At 39.9% G+C, this 20,509-nt stretch overlaps 3 protein-coding genes and 1 non-coding gene across 8 annotated transcripts in view; 2 read left to right on the top strand and 2 right to left on the bottom strand.

The window, feature by feature from the left end:
- Nucleotides 1-14,416, bottom strand: part of LOC131310515 (putative pentatricopeptide repeat-containing protein At1g13630) — a 68,656-nt gene extending 54,240 nt beyond the window's left edge. Inside the window, exons 1-5 of one of the 5 annotated variants that reach the window (XM_058337573.1) lie at nucleotides 13,846-14,416; nucleotides 9,554-11,683; nucleotides 7,618-8,762; nucleotides 7,390-7,452; nucleotides 6,746-7,000 (exon numbers count right to left, since the gene is read on the bottom strand). In XM_058337573.1, the coding sequence (XP_058193556.1) occupies nucleotides 9,630-11,683; nucleotides 13,846-14,293 (2,502 nt within the window). In that variant the 5' untranslated portion in view covers nucleotides 14,294-14,416 and the 3' untranslated portion in view covers nucleotides 6,746-7,000; nucleotides 7,390-7,452; nucleotides 7,618-8,762; nucleotides 9,554-9,629. Of the gene's footprint in view, nucleotides 1-6,745; nucleotides 7,001-7,389; nucleotides 7,453-7,612; nucleotides 8,763-9,553; nucleotides 11,705-13,845 lie in introns of those variants that run through there. The other 4 variants (XM_058337577.1, XM_058337574.1, XM_058337576.1 and 1 more) reach the window with 4 other exon arrangements.
- LOC131310518 (UDP-glycosyltransferase 89A2-like) lies at nucleotides 1,191-3,548 on the top strand. Its single transcript, XM_058337579.1, has one exon. It carries the CDS (start codon nucleotides 1,330-1,332, stop codon nucleotides 2,740-2,742), a length of 1,413 nt encoding a protein of 470 aa, XP_058193562.1. The 5' UTR covers nucleotides 1,191-1,329; the 3' UTR covers nucleotides 2,743-3,548.
- LOC131312181 (small nucleolar RNA snoR100) lies at nucleotides 12,035-12,137 on the bottom strand. The gene has a single exon (XR_009195758.1). It is a non-coding gene; the product is annotated as a small nucleolar RNA snoR100 (small nucleolar RNA).
- A 1,806-nt stretch (nucleotides 14,417-16,222) lies between the features above and the next one.
- Nucleotides 16,223-18,850, top strand: LOC131309397 (uncharacterized). Its single transcript, XM_058336042.1, has 5 exons — nucleotides 16,223-16,524; nucleotides 16,837-17,256; nucleotides 17,490-18,260; nucleotides 18,505-18,717; nucleotides 18,817-18,850. Exons 1-5 carry the CDS (start codon nucleotides 16,223-16,225, stop codon nucleotides 18,848-18,850), a joined length of 1,740 nt encoding a protein of 579 aa, XP_058192025.1.
- The last annotated feature ends 1,659 nt before the right edge of the window (nucleotides 18,851-20,509 follow it).

The following is a 20,509-nucleotide window of genomic DNA, read 5'->3' on the forward strand; positions in this document are numbered from 1 at the left end:
AAACCCGACCCACCCGACCCGTGCACACCCCTAGTGTGAACCATCGTAGGGCTAGAGATATTATCGATCCGAGTCATCTCATGTGTTCCTCGAGCTTCTTATTTCTACAACAAAAAAAAATCTAATTGATCAAATATTGATGGCCATGACACCTATAAAAATATCTAAAAAATATCTTAGTTTCCAGTCAAATTTGAATGATCCGAGCCGCTCAATATGATCAGAATGTGATTTTAAAAGTACCCGCGAAAAATCAACGAAAAAAATGACGGAAAAGGGTTTGATCTGAGCAGTTTTTAGCTCACATTTGATGACCTGTTCAATTAAAAACGGCTCAAAATAAGCACTTTCTGGTCATATTTTTTTGCTAATTTCTAACGGACACCCTTAAAATCACATTCTGCACATATTGAACAGTTCGGATCATAAAAATTTGATCAGAAACTATGAGATTAAGATTTGAAGTGTTTTTTTTTAGATATTTTTATAGGTGTCCCCAGAACCGCTCCGATATATAATTATATGAATGTTAAGTGCACAACAAACTTTATAAAATTGCGTATTCAAATTATGAAGATGATATTATCTCAAAGAATTCCTTTGATACGGATACAACTTGGAGTGCATTTGGTACACTCAACTCTATAGCTTTGAGAGGTTTATTGAGTGCTCTTGAAGCAATGCTCCACACCAATCACAACACACTACGTGTTATTTTGTTTTCTAATTTACTAACACAAACATCATGAGTTTCGGAGTTTTTACAAAAACAACACGTATGGAGTTGAGTACCAAATGACCTTGCTCACTCTTCAGAGGAAAGAATAATCTCTCGTAAGCTACCCACCCAGTCCACGAAAGAAGATGTTGGATTTTCTTTTTCCTGCAATCGACGTCATAGCATGACCACAGTCAACAACTCAACATACGTAATTAATGACAAAACCATTTCGCACAAAAATGACTTTCCACATACTCTTCTGTCCTTGTTCTTCCTACTTTTTTCCTTCATACGCTACCTGTCTTAGGTCAGTTTACGCACGCATCGGACTAATTACTACTTACAATTTCTCCCACGGTTCTTGCCACGCTTCCACGTAATGTAAGGTGGCTTTGGCAAGAAAAATCGAAATCTAAAACTTTAAGAGCGTAACGTAAAGGTACTCTGACGAGAAGAATCGAATCTAAAACTTTAAAAAGAAACACCTTAGCATTTGGCACACTTTAGTCAACCTCTTGGGGTTGATCTTCCAACTTGTTTATAAATAAATTACAAGTTCTACAATTCTCACACCTAACAGTCTCTCTCTCAATAAAGACACAATCACCATGTCCAACTCCTCCAAATCAGTTCACATCCTAATCTTCACATACCCAGCTCAAGGCCACATGCTCCCACTCCTAGACCTAACCCACCAACTAGCCCTCCATGGCCTCGCCCTAACAATTCTAGTCACACCCAAAAACCTCCCCACCCTAAACCCACTTCTCTCAGCACACCCATCAATCAAAACCCTAGTCCTCCCCTTACCCCACCACCCATCTCTACCTGCTGGCGTCGAAAACGTCCAGGAAATCGGAAACTCTGGTAACCTTGCAATCTTAAACGCACTGGGAAAGCTCCATGACCCAATTACCCAGTGGTTTAAGTCCCACCCTAATCCCCCTGTGGCCCTCATCTCTGATTTCTTCCTTGGGTGGACCCTACACCTAGCCGACCAACTTGGTATCCCTAGAATTGCTTTTTACTCATCTGGGGCATTTTATACCTCTCTGATTAACTTTCTATGGCAGAATGTCAAAACTGCCCGTTCTTTACCCGCGGTAAATTTCCTCAATTTACCGCAGTCGCCGTGTTTTGCCGCGGAGCATCTACCTTCTTCGTTCCGGGTGTACATAGAATCTTCTCCCCAACCTGATACGGAGTTCCTTAGGGATGGATTTCTTGCAAATATTAGGAGTTGGGGGAGTATTCTCAATTCATTTGATGGATTGGAGGGAGAGTATTTGGATCACTTGAGGAAGGAAATGGGTCACGGGCAGGTTTGGGGAGTTGGCCCGCTTAGCTTGGTGGGCGGGGATGAAGCGATGGGTCAGGTCAACCCGGATCAGATTTCGGGTGGTGGTGTATTGTCTTGGCTTGATGGGTGTCCTGATGGGTCTGTTTTGTATGTGTGCTTTGGGAGTCAGAAGTTGTTGAAAAGGGACCAAATGGAGGCCTTGGCTTCCGGGCTTGAAGGCTGTGGAATCCGGTTCGTGTGGATTGTCAAGTCAGTATCCGCCCAACAAACGGCAGATGGGTATGGTGTCATTCCGGACGGGTTTGAGGACCGGATATCCGAGAGGGGTATGGTGGTAAAAGGGTGGGCCCCGCAAGTTTCGATACTAAGTCATCAAGCCATAGGCGGGTTTTTGAGTCATTGTGGGTGGAACTCATTAATGGAAGGGGTAGCGGCGGGGATTATGATACTGGCTTGGCCCATGGAGGCGGACCAATTTGTGAATGCCAGACTTTTGGTGGAGGACATGGGAGCGGCAGTTCGCGTTTGTGAGGGTGCGGATTCAGTTCCAGACTCGGTTGAGTTGGCTCGGACAATTGCAGAGTCAATGAGTGGGAATACTGCCCAAAAGGTTAAAGCAAAAGAATTGGGAGACAAGGCAGTAGAAGCAGTTAAGGTAGGTGGGAGTTCTTGGAAGGAATTAGAGGCTCTAGTGAGAGAATTGGCCCAACTTGGAAGATGAACACTAAATATAGATGACTGGGGTCCGTATCCAACTATGTAATAGCAGTGGCCATATTTCTATTCTTCTAGAACAAAAAGAATTTGCAACCAAACAATTTGGGGATACTAATTGGTCCAACGGCACACAACAGCCTGTGTTAGTACCTGTGGTCCAACTGCTACCAATTGCCGGTATTAGGATGCCAATTATTGAGCCAATAGTTCGAATCGACTCCTCGTCTCGTTATGGATGTGATAGTAACACTTGGCAGTTGACACGAGCAATACGACTACCTATTGTTCGAACTTCTTAGAGAAATCTTCTGTTTGAAATAATTCTATTGATATACTAGCGAACCTACCTCCTATTGATTGACGGAAAGGAAAAACGAGTATAGGTGAGAAAGGGTTCCTACTCCCATCCAGAAGCCACCATCCCAAAGCAGATGGTAAAAGATCAATGTTCTACTTCGTATTTGCTACTATGCTTTGCCTAGAGGAAAGTCTTACTCCATTCATGTAAACCACGGAATTAAAATACAGTACTTTTTTTCCCTGACATCTATGTCAAAACCAAAAATCTCGGAGAGTGAGAAAAAGATTACCATACCCAAAGCCAACATTCTCAGCCACAAAGCTCCTTTGATATATTCTCATCATCTCAGCAAAGCTTTCCCGCTTATCCTCCCATGTCTCAACCTTTACCTTTTTCTCCTCACCGAGAAATTGGTGAATCAAGTTCCAGCATGTTTGGTGGTCCTTCAGCCTTTCTAAATGTTCCTCCTCCTCCAAAAAGACCCTCTCCACCAAAATTACCCTACCTAAAGCCTCAGATAAAGCCAGCTCAATTACCCTACCTAAAGCCTCAGATAAAGCCAGCTCGCCCATTGGTGGTCCTTTCTACTTCTTCCACTCCTACCTTCATATCAGCTCCTCCTTATTTTAAACTAAAATCAGCCCAGTTGATGGTTCAATTAGTCCCTATCTCCTCAAAACCAGTGTTAAACCCAATTTCCACTCTGCTCCGTACCCTGCCTCAATACTTGCAAAAAGTCCACCATTACAGTCTATTGATTCCATGGATTTTTCATGTCTGTCTGATGAATTCTGAAAATCCACCACCAGAAGAACAGGTTGAGGACCATATTGTCGAGGAAGCCTCGAAACTAGAAATCCCTCCTCCACCACCAACCTTTGATTCCTTTTCCCACTCCAAACCCAGGGGTTTCCTTTTCCCACTCCAAACCCAGGGGTTTTCTTTTGACAATTTGCCACCATCAAAATGGCTGGATAAGCTTTATGAAATCTATGCCTGATGCACGGCTGCCATGCTCACTCCAAATGCCACCTTAAGTGCTGTAATCACAAAATGTACATCAAATTTTTTTGGCCGACTTCGACAATGATATATATTGCCCTCAGTGAGTACAGACAACTGCAACTTAAGCAGTTACCCAGTCTCGATTATTTCATTGATGTGCTGCACACTAAAAGTTTCTTGGAACCCATAGCAATCACAAGGCATTTGTCCGAGAAGAGGATCTTAGTATGAAGTGTTGCGCGTTCAAAGGAAAGATTTGGAAATCCATTCTAATTGCATGTCCCAAAGATTCTATCTTTTAAATGGAATGAATGATGTCAATTTGAAGAAAGCCTTTCTCAATTCTCTTCCCGAGCCATTGGGAAATGAGACATCACGATTGCTTCAAACAATCGGAATGATGCTGAATACAACTTCCCTTGGCAATATCTATCAACATGTTTTGATTGCCTTGGAAAAGTTGTATAACCATCAAAAATTCCTTCGAGCCCTCGAAGAACAAGGAAAACTTCTTGGCAAAGCATGTGACAAACCAATTTGCCCACCTACGCAGTTGTGCTTTTGGAAGATGCTTCTGCTTGAATTTGAGCATATTGGTATAACTCATCATGTTAGTTTTAAAGTGGTAGGACACATCATAACGTTAGTGCTTGTCGTACGCTTTGTGTAAATCCTTCTTCTTTGGTCTATAATAGGAGAGGCCTCCGAATGTAAAACCCAGACTTGTGAAAATAATATGAAAAATTCTAAAATCAGCCCAATGGGCTGACAATAGTAAGTGTGAATGTGTATTAAATGGTGTATAAAATACACAAGAATACGTGTTTTTATTGTCTTCTAGTGTGTTTATTGTCAGTCCACTGGACTGACAAGTGGACTGACAATAGCAAGACCGAAATAATATTAATCCCTTGTGTGTTGTCTTTTAATCATCTCCCTTCTTTGTTCTTTGTTATTGTACTCTCTTAGTGATTGCACTTATTTTTCCAGGAATAGTGAAATTGTGAAAGTAGTTTGTCCCTTGGCCTGTAAAGATTGCATAATGATGTTGTCTAGTAGTCTGGCTAGGGAATAAAGTAAAGTAGTAAAGTAATGTTTGTAATAATAGTGCTTGTAAAAGCAGTGTTCTAAATGGTGCTCAGCACTAGTCAGGCGGTGACTCGCCGAGCGATTCGACTTTTTTTTTAAATATATATTTTAAATATTTTTAAGGCAATTCAAGCTCGGCCAAGCCCGCCAAGACGGCCACCTAGCTCCGCCAAATCTCCCTTAGCTCCACCTAGCTCCGCCAAATCTCCCTTAGCCGCCTAGCGCCTAGCCACCAAGCTCCGCCAAGATAGCCGCCTAGCTCCACCAAATCTCTCTATCCGCCGAACAAGCCGCCAAGAGTGAAATCATGGCGCCGACTAGGCTGCCATTTAGAACACTGTGTAAGAGTAAAGTGGTAGGACACAACATAATGCTAGTGCTTGTCGTACGCTTTGGGTAGATCCTTCTCCTTTGGTCTATAAAAGGAGAGGCCTCTTAATGTAATACCCAGACTTGTGAAAATAATATTAATCTCGTGTGTTGTCTTTTGATCCTCTCCCTTCTTTGTGATTGCATTCTCTTAGATTGCAGCTATCACAACAAATAAGATAATAGATCTGCAGAAGCACACTCTGGTTTATTGATTTGAGGCACAAACTGATACAGGTTATAATTCATTATCATGCTCTAGGAATGCACCTCATGTGTGGAGGTTGATCGAGAATTTTGTCACCCCCATTTGTGCAGCATCTGCAAAACAAAAGAGTAAAAAAAAACTACTCAAAATCCCATTACCAAGAACATTTTCTTGCACTTGGACACAAGTTAATGAGATCCTAGAACGATGAGTACACATGGGAATTATTTGCTTATGCCAAGGCATGAGAATGAGGTTATATAAAGCACACTCCGAAGTTGCTTATAAAGCACTAAGCAGCAGTATGATATAAGAGGACCAATGAAAGCAAACCATGTGTAATTAAGTCACAATTATTAGGAGCTTATGGAGAATAATATAATAAAAAAATAAGATCTTCGCAGAACAAGGAAAACTTCGAGCTTGTCGTACGCTTTGTGTAAATAATATTAATCCCTTGTGTGTTGTCTTTTAATCATCTTTCTTCGTTGTTCTTTGTTATTGTACTCTCTCAGAGATTGCACTTGTTTTTCCAGGAATAGTGAAATTGTGAAAGTAGTTTGTCCCTTGGCCAGTAAAGATTGCATAATGTTGTTGTCTAGTAGTCTGGCTAGGGAATAAAGTAATGTTTGTAATAATAGTGCTTGTAAAAGTAGTGTTCTAAATGGTGCTCGGCACTAGTCAGGCGGCGACTCATCGGGCAATTTTGCTTTTTTTAAAAATATATTATATTTTAAATATTTTTATGGCAATCAAGCTCGGCCAAGCCTGCCAAGACGCCCACCTAGCTTCGCCAAATCTCCCTTAGCCGCCTAGCGCCTAGCCACCAAGCTCCGCCAAGACAACCGCCTAGCCCCACCAAATCTCTCTATCCGCCGAACAAGCCGCTGAGGGTGAAATCATGGCGCTGACTAGGCTGCCATTTAGAACACTGTGCAAGAGTAAAGTGGTAGGACACAGCATAATGTTAGTGCTTGTCGTACGCTTTGTGTAGATCCTTCTCCTTTGGTCTATAAAAGGAGAGGCCTTTGAATGTAATGCCCAGACTTGTGAAAATAATATTAATCTCATGTGTGTTGTCTTTTGATCCTCTCCCTTCTTTGTGATTGTATTCTCTTAGATTGCAGTTATCACAACAAATAAGGAAGATAATCGATCTGTAGAAGCACACTCTGGTTTATTGATTTGAAACACAAACTGATACAGGTTATAATTCATTATCATGCTCTGGGAATGCACCTCATGTGTGGAGGTTGATCGAGAATTTCGTCACCCCCATTTGTGCAGCATCTGCAAAACAAAAGAGTAAAAAAACTACTCAAAATCCCATTACCAAGAACATTTTCTTGCACTTTGGACACAAGTTAATGAGATCCTAGAACGATGAATACACATGGGAATTATTTGCTTATGCCAAGGCATGAGAATGAGGTTATATAAAGCACACTCCGAAGTTACTTATAAAGCACTAAGCAGCAGTATGATATAAGAGGACCAATGAAAGTAAACCATGTGTAATTAAGTCACAATTATTAGGAGTGGAGCTTATGGAGAATAATGCAGCATGCTAATACGAGAGGACAATGAGAACTAACTAAGGAACACGTGATGCTTACAAATAAACCATCTGGAGATTACTAGCGGCAAAATATGAAACTATGTGATACATCATACTTTACCTCAACAGTATTCCAACAGTTCCTTGGGTAGCTCTTCTGCATGGCCATCGGGTGTCTCCGTGTCTGTTAGCAAGCGCCGTTTATTGTCATTAGGAACCATCCCAAGGGTAAAATAATCAACAGATGCTCCCGAATATAAAATCAGAACCTAAGTTTAAAAGTGGAAAATGGTCACTAGGACCAAAAACAAAAGCACATTTATTTCCCGGTCCTGGCAAGGTACCTTACCTGAAGCACACAAAGTTCATCCATATTCTCTCTTCTAGTTTGGTCTCCCTTATCATTCCTCTGCACATCATAACAAGAGTTGAGTCTTTTAGAAATTTTTGGGAGTCAGAGCATGTGACTTAAAGACACAACACAGTAACTCAACATACTACTAGACAATAACACATATTCAACTGCAACATTGCGCCAAAACCTATAACCGTTTCTCTTGCTCATCCCATATGGTGAGTTAAGTACTTTTGCTATCAGTAGGAAACTATTCCTGATTCAGTTGCACCATCCAAAGTAATGTTATCTTGCACTTTCTTCCACTCTTTACCCATACTCTTACTATTCTCTCACCTATCTAATAGTGTGTTCATGCCACCTCAGTCAAATTAGAAAACATAATCATGTCGTGTTCCTTTCTGATTGGATAGTTCAATAAAAGGTCTATTTAAAAATTTGCACTGGGTTCCAAGTTGACTAATGTAAAATATCGGACTAACCTGATAGTCCCATCACTCTACTGTCACTAGTTTTAAAATGTGATGAACAATAGTTCTGAATTGAATACACCAAGCATGAATATCCCAAAGGAAGATATGTGTTCCCGAGAAATGACCACAAATGCAAAGTCAGATAATTATTATGAGTTCAGGTGGTACCATGTTGAACTGATGGAAACAAAATTATCAATCTAGTCCAATGAAGTGTATCCAACTACAGAATACTCATCCCCATTGGGCTCCTATTTTATTTGAATCAATTAGAAATAGTTTGAAACCAGAAAAATCAAGTCTTCTTTGTTTCTTTGGAGATTATTTTGGTTTTTCAATGCAAATCAACTTTTGACTTTTGTCATATCCTTGCACTCAATGGGCTAAAGCCCCATCTTATCACCAGTTGTATGCTTCAAAATGATTGTAATTTGCCACTTTGACTCGATTCCAAGCATCACCAGTGAAATGCACGCACTTGCAAGGTCTACAAGGTTCTGTTTCAAACCCTGATCAGCTCATTGCCCGCATATCAAAATCAATATCCATATAAGTGACAGTGCACTTATCTTCGGCATACTTATGTTCTGGTGAAGTTATGAAGTAGTACCCTGTGGGTCTCCAACTTGGTCTCAGGGGCCCAAGTGTCCACGACTCCATGTTTACCTGGAAACTATGAAACTTAGTTTAGTACATAAGTTGAAAATTCAACTCAACGACTCCCAAGACAAATTCTCATTGCCACATATCCGGTTAAATACCAAGCACAATTGGATTAAAAATGAAGGAGAACGTGAGAATTTCACATAGATACAAAAAAAACACACACACACACGACACATCATTGACCATTATGTCAAACTGGCTATCATCCAAAAAACAATAGCACAAGGGAGTTGAGATGAGCAAAGATTCAAACATAGAAGGGTACTTAAAAATGAGATCTTTTTACAAGGGATTCAAAGATCAGCAAAAAGAATAAGCAAGTTCCATTTTGGAACAATTTATGGGAAATTGAATTGAATGCTTCAAGCCTTCAACATAATTTATCAGAAAGTCAAATGAGGAAAACTTTCCTCAATGATATCTTGTACGGGGGACTTTCTATCAGTCTCCTGTCTGGAAGATACCATTTCCGCAATGGAATAGGTTGCAAAAAAACAAACATTGCCTATCTGGTGTTAACTTTCAGAATAATACCATACATCAACGTCCTAAACTTAATTATTTCTGCAGGCATATGGGATAGACACTCATTAAGCACTGTAATTTAGGGCTTTATGTTCCTGTAAGCAAGAGTCCTGTGCAGTTGTACGACCTTTTCATTTTCGCCTCCCATTGCTACTACTAATGTTCTACAACGTAAGCACAAGTTTGCCAATAGTATATTAGGCCATCATAAAATTATTCCCAGTATGCAACTCATGTTAATATCCTGTTAAAATATAAAGCGGTACCTTGCATGCTGGACTCCAGATCGAGATGCACTGATCTTTCCAATTGTGAAAATCACATGAAACATCTCTCATGGATCTAATCAGGAAATAGGCCATGTTTTATCGTCACAGCAAGCAGCTCAAACTCTGAATTCAGATCCCCAACTCCACGAAAAGCATTAAGAATCACTAAACAAATCTCTTGATCCAGAGAGATTCCATCAGATAGCATCATACGGAGGAAAACTTTAACATTGGTTGTCAGTTTTCTTCTGCTCAATCTATTAATCATGGCACTGTAATCTCTTATGGAGATTTCAAACCCCTTCTCTACCATTTGGCGGAAGAGCGCATCTGCCTTGGAGGCATCACCCTTTGCACAATGCGCTTTTATTAACGTAGTGTAAGCAGGTTTTGTCAATCTAATATTTTGGTCTTGGAGAAATGAGAAATATCTATCAGCCTCCTTTAGATCTCTGTTTACACAAAGGCCATTGATGAGTACATTATATGTGACGGGACCAGGCTGAAGATTATGCAGTAACATTTCACTGTGCAACTGAAAGGCCTTTCTCATATCTTGAGCTTTGCAGAAACAGTGGATTATAGTATTGTATGTGAATTCATCTGGGGAGATACCCTTAGCATGCATACTGTCAAGTAAATGGAGAGACTCCTGCAGCCTGTGTTGTTTACAGAGTCCTTTTACAACTACAGTGTATGTAACATTGGTCGGCTTAATAGCTCGTGTTTCCATCTCACTGAGCACTTCAAGCATGCCACGTATATTACCCTCTTCACATAATGCATTCATAAGAGTGGTGTATGTTACAGCGGTTGGCACCAATCCGTGCGTATTGATGTTATCTAACCATGTTCTAGCCTCAGCTAGCTTCCTGCTTTTGCAGAATCCATAAATAAGGGAATTGAAGGTGACTATACTTGGAGTAATCCTGCTTTCAAATATTTGTTTGTATAACTGTACAGCCTCTCCAATTTTACCAAGTTTTGCGTACCTATATATCATTATATTGTACAAAACAATATCCTTTATCAGGCCACTCTTTGTTAAAGCATCAAAAAATGTCCGTGCCTCCGATAATGTTCCTTTCTCAGATAGGCCCCATAAAATAGCACTGTGTGTGAAAGAATTTGGGAAGACTCTCTTTGAATGCATTTTGTTATACAGTTGAACAGCATGTTGTACTTCTCCCTGCTTACAGAGACCATGAATGAGGATAGAATATGTGACAAGATCAGGTTTTAAGCCAATAGATTCCATCTCATGAAGCAAACTAAGTGCTTCACTAATCCGCCCCTTCTTACACAAACTGCTCAGCAGAACACTATAGCAGATATCATTCAACTGAAAACCCTGTGAAAGCATCTCTTCCCGCAACTCAAAGACTTTTTCAATATCTCCTGTTTGGCAATGCCCACACATGAGTATTGTATGTATGACAATATCTGGATTCAATCCTTTATGAAGCATATGGCAAATTATTTCCCAAGCCCCACGCATCATACCAAGTAGATGAAAACCTTTGGCAAGAATGTTGTAGGTAACTACATCAGGCTCTACACCATGATTCTCCATGTCATTCGTGAACTCTAATGCCTCTTCCATGGAACCCGCAACGCATAACCCATGAATAAGAATATTGTAACTGTATGCATCAGGAAGTAGCCCATACTTAAACATCATACAAAAGAAAGACTTTGCAACATCTACGTAACCCACTTCACAGAATCTTGAAATGAGGGTATTAAATGAAGCAACGGAGGGCATAGACCCCTTCCTTTCAGTTTCCTGATGGAAGGCTACTGCTTCTTGAAACAAGGACTGTCTGCATAGACCATCTACGAGAATGGAAGTGGTGTATTCACTTTGAGGTGTCCCACTAGCTTTGATTTCTTCATAGACATCCAACATGATATTAGTGTGCCTCAAGTTGAACAACAAGCTGTTGTAGGTCAATATTGAAGCTCGGATATTCAAGTTTTTCATCTTGGCAAGAACAAAGAGAGCATCATGCACCATCTCCGACCTAGAATAAACAAATGCGAACATGTCCCATACCAAACCATTTGACTCCCAGACCCTGAATCTATTCCCCAACAGCTCACACAGTGAAGGTGCAGACCCAGAGCCTAACCGAAATCACAAGAAATCTATAAACAACAAATGAGAACATAAAATCTGTGATCCATTAACCATAAAGAATATGAACTATTAGTTAATCATCATACTTGGAAAATTTGACCAAAACCAATAAATAACACTTCTTCACTGGAATTAACAATATCATCAATTCACGATTGTAAACTCGAACTATACAGTAATAGTACCAGAACCCATCTAGTCCCCAATCATTGGGGGTATGGGGCGGGGAGGATTGGAGACAAACCTTTCGCGATATATGCACAAATTGGCTGCTCTCAGAATACCACTGAAACATTGGCCCCTATACCTCCAGGAACCAAGGAGCTAAAGGGACGTGTTGCTGTGGAGCTATGCCCCCAAACCAAAGCCGAAAGGCATTAGTGAGGGCAAGCCTAGAGACCCAAATCAATTTCCGTGCACATTACAATACTTCCATAGTCCAGAGCACCAGAAAGCACAAAAGAAGGCATCCATATTTTCCGGATAATGAATTTTGCATATTTTCCAGACATGCATATAATCCAAGACATGAAAGAAGGCCTGAGTAGCACAGATATGGACAAGCAACACAATAGAGACACGCTGACAACACTATTTTCCAATAACTTTGGAGCCGAGGCAATGGTGACGCTAGTGTATAACCTGTGGGGTCAGTTGACCCCATGGCAGAAAAATTATCTCCTACTATCATGCTTTATTTATTTTTGATGGACCAATAGTAGACACCATAAAAAATGGGCTATGAACCCATGAGACACGCTAGCACCAAATGACACTCTCCCTCTCCCTCTCCCTCTGTCTCTTTGAACAAGGTACCATGTAAACTTCAGAGAGTTATTAACGATTTATGGTTTTTAATTTGGACAAATAACTATCCCAAAACAATATAATACTATGTAAATAGACATAATACATAACCTTTCAAAGTATTGCTAGGTGCCTAGGTTCTTAATTTAGGATTCATTTAGTTAAAACCTATGGTTCCTAATATCATATCAGCGAGATTAATATAAATAGACGGTATGTATAGCTATACACGTACACACAATATTTACAACTTTACTCTTCTACAAAATAGATGGTAAGTGGTTAATTATTACATAATCATATATTTGTATATGACCCCATGTCCAAGAATTCTTCAAGTCGCCACTGAGCCGAGGACACCATGGACACGTTATATCAATTCATTGTATATTTATACCGCACTTATGATAACTCTTTATTCTAAAAACGCAGCCTAACAATAGTTAACATATACCTTTCACAGATTAGAAGGCCAACATATCATCCAAATAGTTGTTGAGTTCTGCCAGAACTACTAAAATAAAATGTACCTCATTTATGGGAATTGATCCGTCAATCTGTATATTGGTGGTATACATCATCGAACATAAATTGCTAAAAGTAAAAGGACAAAAGAGTGAGCAATGAATGGTTTATCGATCTAGATGTTTCTTATCGTATCGTTCTATGACAAGTTTGGTATTTCAAACAGATAACGTGTGTTTCATGTATGCGGCTATACCTAAATGATAGAAAACGTTCACCTGACTTTTGAAACATAAAGGAACAATATACACGTTTGGCCACAATGAATTATACTTCAACTGGAACCAACTTGTTCTATCAACCACAACCATACTAATCATAGGTACTTACATGAGTACACTGTGAATCATAGGTACTTACAGTGGCCCACACCTATCACACGTTATTCACATGAAAATGTGCTGATTATGTGTTCAATCTACTGTTTTGACCACCCAACCCTGCAAATCCTGAACACCTAACAAGTTCACAAAAAGCCAAAATAGCAAGGAAATCCTCCACTACATCTCTCTCTGTCGCCCACACACAACTGATCATCAATATAAAGAGTTATTTGCGCAACCAAATGAGAGATGAATGAATGATTTTTCTATTGTACTTATATAAGTTTTGTCAAACATTGCCTGACATCTGATTTCATCAATTGAATTAGTAAATTTTAAGTTTCTCTATAGCTAGGTATACAGACCAGTTCGTGAGCACTTCCTCAACAAAAGTCGGAATCCTAAAATTGAGTCCGGACGAACCTATGGTGATAATTTTTAAGTACTTAACGCCAAAACTTAACAAAATGAAAACACATTTTTTTGAGTTGTACCTTCTTCCTCCACAAGTTCCCGCAAAAACGAACGCAACTCCATGAGCCGCCTTTTCCCCGCCAAAACATGAGCAACAACAAAGCTACAAACCCTAGAGTGCCGAAACCCATGCTCATTCTTGAGCAAATAAAACAATTCAATAGCAAGCTCAGGATCCTCAACTCCCAAATCACCAATAACCTCATCAACCTGGACCGAATTCAGCCTATCAACGAGTGTCTTCAAACAGAGGCTGCTACTGTGAAGGTCTTTGCTTTTCAAGCATTTGAGGATTTCCAGAGATGCAGCGGGGTCGTAGGTGTCGGCAGGGTCAGTGTCAGCGGCGGCGGAGGCAGAGGCAGAGGCGGAGGGTTTGGTGAAGGTGAGGGAGGAGAGAGGGGTTAGGGTTAGGGATTTTAGTGGGAATCGTTTTAGGGGTCTTGTCCATTGGTGAATGTGGTTGAGCATGGAATGAGGGTGTCTAGGGTTTTTGATAGAGTGGCGTTGTTTGGCCTGGGGTTATTGGGGTTTGGAGGAGGGAGGGGTTTGGGGGAGCCATTCTCAGAGGAGAGAGAGAGAGAGAGAGAGAGAGAGGGAGAGAGAGAGGGTTTAGGGTTTTAGAGGCTCCGTTTGGAACTTAGGCTCTGTTTGGAATTCAGGGAAGAGAAAGGAAAAGAAAGTCCTATTGTTTGGTCGTAGGGAAGGAGAGAAGAAAATAAAGATTTATAGTAAATTTTCTCTCATTTTCCTCTTATTTTCTTTGTCTTTTATTTTCATTTCCTTTCTTTTCTTTTCTTTTCCTTTTCCTAAGTTCCAAACAGAGCCTTAGGGAACGGAAAGGGAAAAAAAGAAAAAGGAAAAGAAAAGAGAGAGAAAATGAGAGGAAAATGAAAGGAAAAATTATTATTCACTAAATTTGAAGAGCCAAACAGAGCATAAAATATTTAGAGGGAGAGTCCATGCTTGTATTTTCATTCAAGAGAAGGATCTTCGTTTCTACGACTTTTTTTAGAGTAGTTATTTTCGTAAATAAGTGGATAATTAATATAAATATGGAGAAAAACGACTTTTCTTAGAGTAGTTATTTTCGTAAATAAGTGGATAATTAATATAAATATGGAGAAAAATAACGCTCTCTATTTCATATTCTCATGGAAAAATGTGTTTCAATTTCGTCACATGTAGTATCGTTGAAACAATATTAATGTACTTCTAAAAAATGAGATTGAATTTTAGTGTAGAGTATGTAATACTATTAATGTACTTGTAAAATGAGATTGAATTTTAGTGAAGAGTAAATGTTGATGGCCCGAGGTTGAGCACTCATCGCTAGCTCGGTAAGAACAATCAATTTCTAGTAAACCACCAATAGATGCATAGTAATTTTTTTGAGCCCGAACAATAAACAAATAGTCCAAAAGCAAACTTTATTACTCTCACAAGAAGAGACAAAACTCCTACAAGGAGAGACAAAATTCTTCCAGATCTTGCTCTAAATCCAGCCATCCAAAAACCGCCGAACGGGTCGCAACCCTCATTGCCTCCACTGCTGTTGCCACAAGGGCTCCGGCGACGGATTATATGCTGACAAACGAATGCGGTGACGGCGGAGCCCGCCGAATAAAGAAGGTCAGATCTGAGGGAGGAGAAAACGAAAAAATAAAATCATAGAGAAAGAGGGAAGAAAGAGGAGAGCGGATACTGTGCGTAAGCAATCTGAGAGGTCTATTGCTAATAATTTTGATATTACTGCTACTGATGAGTTTAACTCTTGTTTGGAGGATATAGATATGGAAGATTTGAATTCTAAGGGTTTCTTCTTTACATGGTCTAACAAAAGAGGTGGCTTTGGGTAATGTGAGGAGTAGGATTGATCGATCAGTGGTAACTCTCCTTGGCAAAATAAATATTTTGAGTCTGAGGCGGCAGTTTTGGCTCCTGGGGATCTCTGATCACTGTCCAATTATTGTCTCTGTGCTGCCTAGGGTGGGGAGGCGAAAACCTTTCAGATTTTTTAACTTTTGGATGTCCCATAGTAAGTTCTCAACTGTTTTGCTCCGAGCTTGGTCAAAGGAGTTTAATGCTTCTCCTATCTATAAGCTCTACAAGAAGCTTCAGGAGCTTAAGTCTTTGTTAAAAAGTTTCAACGCTAAATTTTATAGTGCTATCTAGAAGCGAGTTCTGAATGCTTAAGAGGAGTTGACAAGTATTCAAGAGCATTGTGTTGCTCTCCCTTGTGATATTGACCTTCATAACAAAGAAAAATACTGTTTGGTGAAATATTATGAGTTGAGTGCTGCAGAGGAGGCTTTCAATTGGCAGAAATCTAGAGTTCGATGGTTGGAGTTAGGTGACAATAATACCAGGTTCTTTCATAAGAAGGTTGCTAGCAATAGAATGAGGAGTAAAATTCTTTCTATCTGTGATGAGGAAGGGACCAGGTTGGAGGAGCCTATGGCTGTGAAGACTGAAATTTTGCGTTTCTATCAGCAGTTACTTGGTACTAAGTTTGATCAGAAGTGGGATTCTTCCAATTTTCAAGCTTCTTCTAAAGTTCCAAATGACCTCAAGGTTGGTTTGACTCAACATGTCACAGCTGAGGAAGTGAGAACAGCTATGTTTTCTATTAATGGGGATAAGTCCCCTGGTCCAGATGGCTTTAATGCTCGTTTTTATCAGAAAAACTGGAGTGTAGTGGGGTAGGATGTGGTTGAAGCTATTCAGTCTTTCTTTGTTTCCGGAGTTATGCCTAGAGAGTGGAATGCCACTGCGCTTACGTTGGTTCCTAAAACAGGCTGCCCTCAATCTATGAAAGATTATAGACCTCTAGCGTGTCGTAATGTCACATACAAGTATATTACAAAGATTTTAGCCACCCGTCTACAACCTATTCTCCCTCATGTTATTGATAAGTCCCAAGCTGCTTTTGTAAAAGGGAGGGCTATCTCTGATAACATTCTACTTATGCAAGAGTTAGTTCGAAGTTAACATTGGGATGCTTCTCCTCCTAGATGTGCCATAAAGATTGACCTTATGAAGGCGTACGACTCGGTAGACTGGGAGTTTTTGTTTGATGTAATGACTGCCACGGAGTTCCCTCCTCTCTATATTTTTTGGATTAAGCAGTGCGTCACTTCTGCTATGTTTTCTGTGATGATTAATGGACAGCTGGAAGGTTTCTTCAAGGGTGAGAACGGTTTGAGACAAGGTGACCCTATCTCTCCTTATCTTTTTCTTTTAGTAATGGAAGGTTTCTACTCTATTCTTGAGAGGAAGATTGTAGAAGGGCAATTCACTTACCATCCTCGTTTTAGCATTCTGTCTCTTTCGCATTTAGTTTTTGCTGATGATTTATTCCTCATGGCTGGTGCTAATTGTCTTTCAATTGCTGTGGTTAAAAGTTCCTTGGATGATTTTTACCACCTTTCTAGGTTGCAACCAAATCTGCAGAAGAGTTGTTTTTTTTTCTCTAGGGTTTCTCATGAAGTAAAGGGGGATATTCTTCAGATTCTACCTATTCCTGAGGGCTCCCTTCCAGTCAAATACCTTGGTGTTCCCCTTTGATCTCTACAAGACTTAAATATGAAGACTGTGTGTCACTTCGAGATAGAACCCGTCAGAGAATTCTGAGTTGGTCTAATCGGCTTCTGTCTTTTGGTGGTAGAGCTTTATTGATTCAATCGGTTCTCTTTAGCATACAGAGTTATTGGTGCTCTCTTTTCATTATGCCTCCAAAACTCTTGAAGGAAATTGAGGCTATGCTGAGGGATTTCTTATGGACTGGTCTTGAATTAAGAAGTTCTGGTGCGAAGGTTAGTTGGGGTCAAGTTTGTACTCCTAAAAGTGAGGGGGGACTGGGATTTAGACCCTTAAAGTTGTGGAACAAGGCTTCTATGCTTAGACACCTCTGGGCAATTTGCAAAAAAGCAGATACAATGTGGGTTAAGTGGATTCATAGTTATGTTATAAAAAATCAGTGCTTTTGGCATATGAATACTCCTATTGATTCATCCTGGACTATGAGGAAGCTGTTACAGCTAAGGGTTTTGGCTCAAGGCATGGTGAAGCATGTGGTTGGCAATGGTCAGAATACTTGGGTTTGGCTTGATAACTGGCACCCTATGGGTCCACTCTATAAGACCCTTGGTGAGGTGGTAGTGTTTCATTTAGGGCAGTCTCTATCTGCAAAGGTGAGTTCAATTATTGTGAATAATAGCTGGCATTGGCCTAGGCCTCGGAAAAGAATTACTCAGCATTTTATGGCTAACACTCCTAGTTCCTTCTTGCCTAACCTTGACAAGGATGATGACGTTATTTGGACCCCCTCTCCTAGTGGACAGTTTTGTATGTGGTCCACTTTGAAGGCTATGAGACCTCCTGGGGTAAAGATGTCGTGGACTTCAGTGGTTTGGTTCCCTGGTAGGGTACCTAAATGGTCTTTTATTTGTTGGCTTTGTTGCTTGGAGAAACTTGCGACTAAGGATAGATTAAGAACTTGGGGCATGAATGTGGATGCAATTGTGTTCTGTGCGCACAGACCCCCCGAGTCTTACCAACACCTCTTTTTTTTATTGTGCTTTTGCTAAAGAAGTGTGGGAATCTATGCTTCTCAAATGTTTGGTCCAACGAAGGATTAGTACTTGGAATTCTGAGATTGATTGGGCTATATCTTTTTGTAGCCACAAGTCCTTTCAAGCTGAGATAATTAAACTCTCCTTTTCAGTTGTAATCTACTACCTATGGTTGGAAAGGAATGCCAGGGTGTTTGGTAGGGGTGTGAAGTCTATTAATATGTTGAATGAAGCAATCACAGCTGGTGTTCGGGCCAGGGTGTGTTCGTGGAAGGATCATTGCAGAACTGAAGCCAAGAAGGAGATATGTTTGAGATGGGGGTTCTCCCTCGAAGTCTTGGGGTGTGATCATGTTTGATTCCTGAGTTTGGGGTAGTTTTTTGTTGTTGTTTCTCTTTGTTTTTGTGTTGCTCCTTGTAGGAGCTTTGGTTTCTGGTTTCTGTGCAAGGACTGAGTCCTTCTTGTATATGGTGTTTTGGTGAATAAAAATTGGCATTTACCAAAAAAAAAGAGAGGAGAGAGGATGGAGGAGGAGGAGCCTGGGGGGAGGAGGGAGAGGAGTGCCTTCCCCCAGACAGAAAAGTAAGGCGGCTGTGGCTTTTCAAAATCGTCTTAGAGCTCTCAAAACCCTAGAAGAAAAAACATGGTGCATTGAGGGTGTATTGCTGCTTGTTTAAAAAATAGAAAAATTGAATTTTAAAGCAAGAGTCAAGTTGAAAAGAATTGGGAGGATTTCCAAATAGTAGAGATATGAATAACCACACACACACACACAAAAATCGCATTGAGAGCAGGGGCGAAGCCAGATCTATGAATAGTAGTAATTTAGGGTAAATGAAAATTCTATTGAGTCAAAATAGTAACAATTAGGTGCAAAATAAAATATATGAAGAAATTAAAAGAAATGGCATCAAGTGAGCCCACTTTTTCTTAGTCGCTCTAATCTTGTTCGTGAATGTTGGTATGTCCTATATCTAGCTTTTGTATGAACATATAATTGTTCTTGAATTTCTAAAAATTAACTAATGGGAGATGCTATTAAGAGGCATAAAATCATCAAAAAATATATATATATTCATCACACGTTACAAGTATTTACACTATACTACTTCAATCGCAACTTAGCTTTTCATAGAGAAAATGAACTTTCTTTTTTCACAAGAATTGAACTCGTAATTTCATTCTACTATGGTTGAATATGATCAAAAAACAAATTCTACTATGGTTGAACGAATCTTTAGCATAATGAGCTAATAAAAATTTGCAAATTAGCTTCTCTAGTTTCTATTTTCTTTTTTTGTCACTATCTTGTTTTTTGGTCTAGCCTTTGTTGTCTAGTGTCTACTGTCTAGATCTCAAACTACCTTTTGAAGGCAAACATCAACTGGTGGGCTTTTGAGCCTTGGAAGGCATTTTCCAATGATCAAATAAATAAACTGGTGGGCTTTTGAGGACACTTTTAAAGGCCCTTGATAGTGGGCTATTGGGAAAATATCACAGGTGCCATCTATATGGTAGTCCATTTGTAACTCTGGGCTATTTAGGCCTCATTCAGCTAAGGTTCTTATTTTTTAAGTACTTATTTTTCGTTCTACGAGACAAGTCGTTCTCTCACAATGCATCATCTTTAGTTCAAATAAGTACTTATTTTCCTAAGCGGAACGGGGCCGTCCTCTTGGTGTTTTAGGGGCACAATTTGGTGCTAAACATGTATATGTGAATTGGATCCAGTTTAAGGTACCACAAGCACATCATTTACCTATTCAATCATGCACCCTTGAGTGGGTTTACTTTTTGTTTCCTATGATACTCCTTAATTGCTGCAAAATAAAGCACCAACAGTGAAAAAGAGAAGAAAATACAAGGAAAATATAACAATATATGGATGGGGTATCTCTATCTCTGCAGACAGTGGGTTTGCCTCAAGCCCTCAGGGTATATGAGTAGGAGCCAAGTTTAAAACCATAGGAGGACCCATTACACTTTCACTGAGATAAACACCACACCTTCAAAAGTTTGAATTCCTTTCACAGTTTCCTTGTTACCTGCAAACTGTTCTTCACAAGACAAGCAAAGAACTTTCTAAGAGCAGCACTGTTTGGTGTTTTTTATA

This window comes from Rhododendron vialii, chromosome 12a (assembly GCF_030253575.1).
Source record: "Rhododendron vialii isolate Sample 1 chromosome 12a, ASM3025357v1".
Lineage (NCBI taxonomy): Eukaryota > Viridiplantae > Streptophyta > Magnoliopsida > Ericales > Ericaceae > Rhododendron > Rhododendron vialii.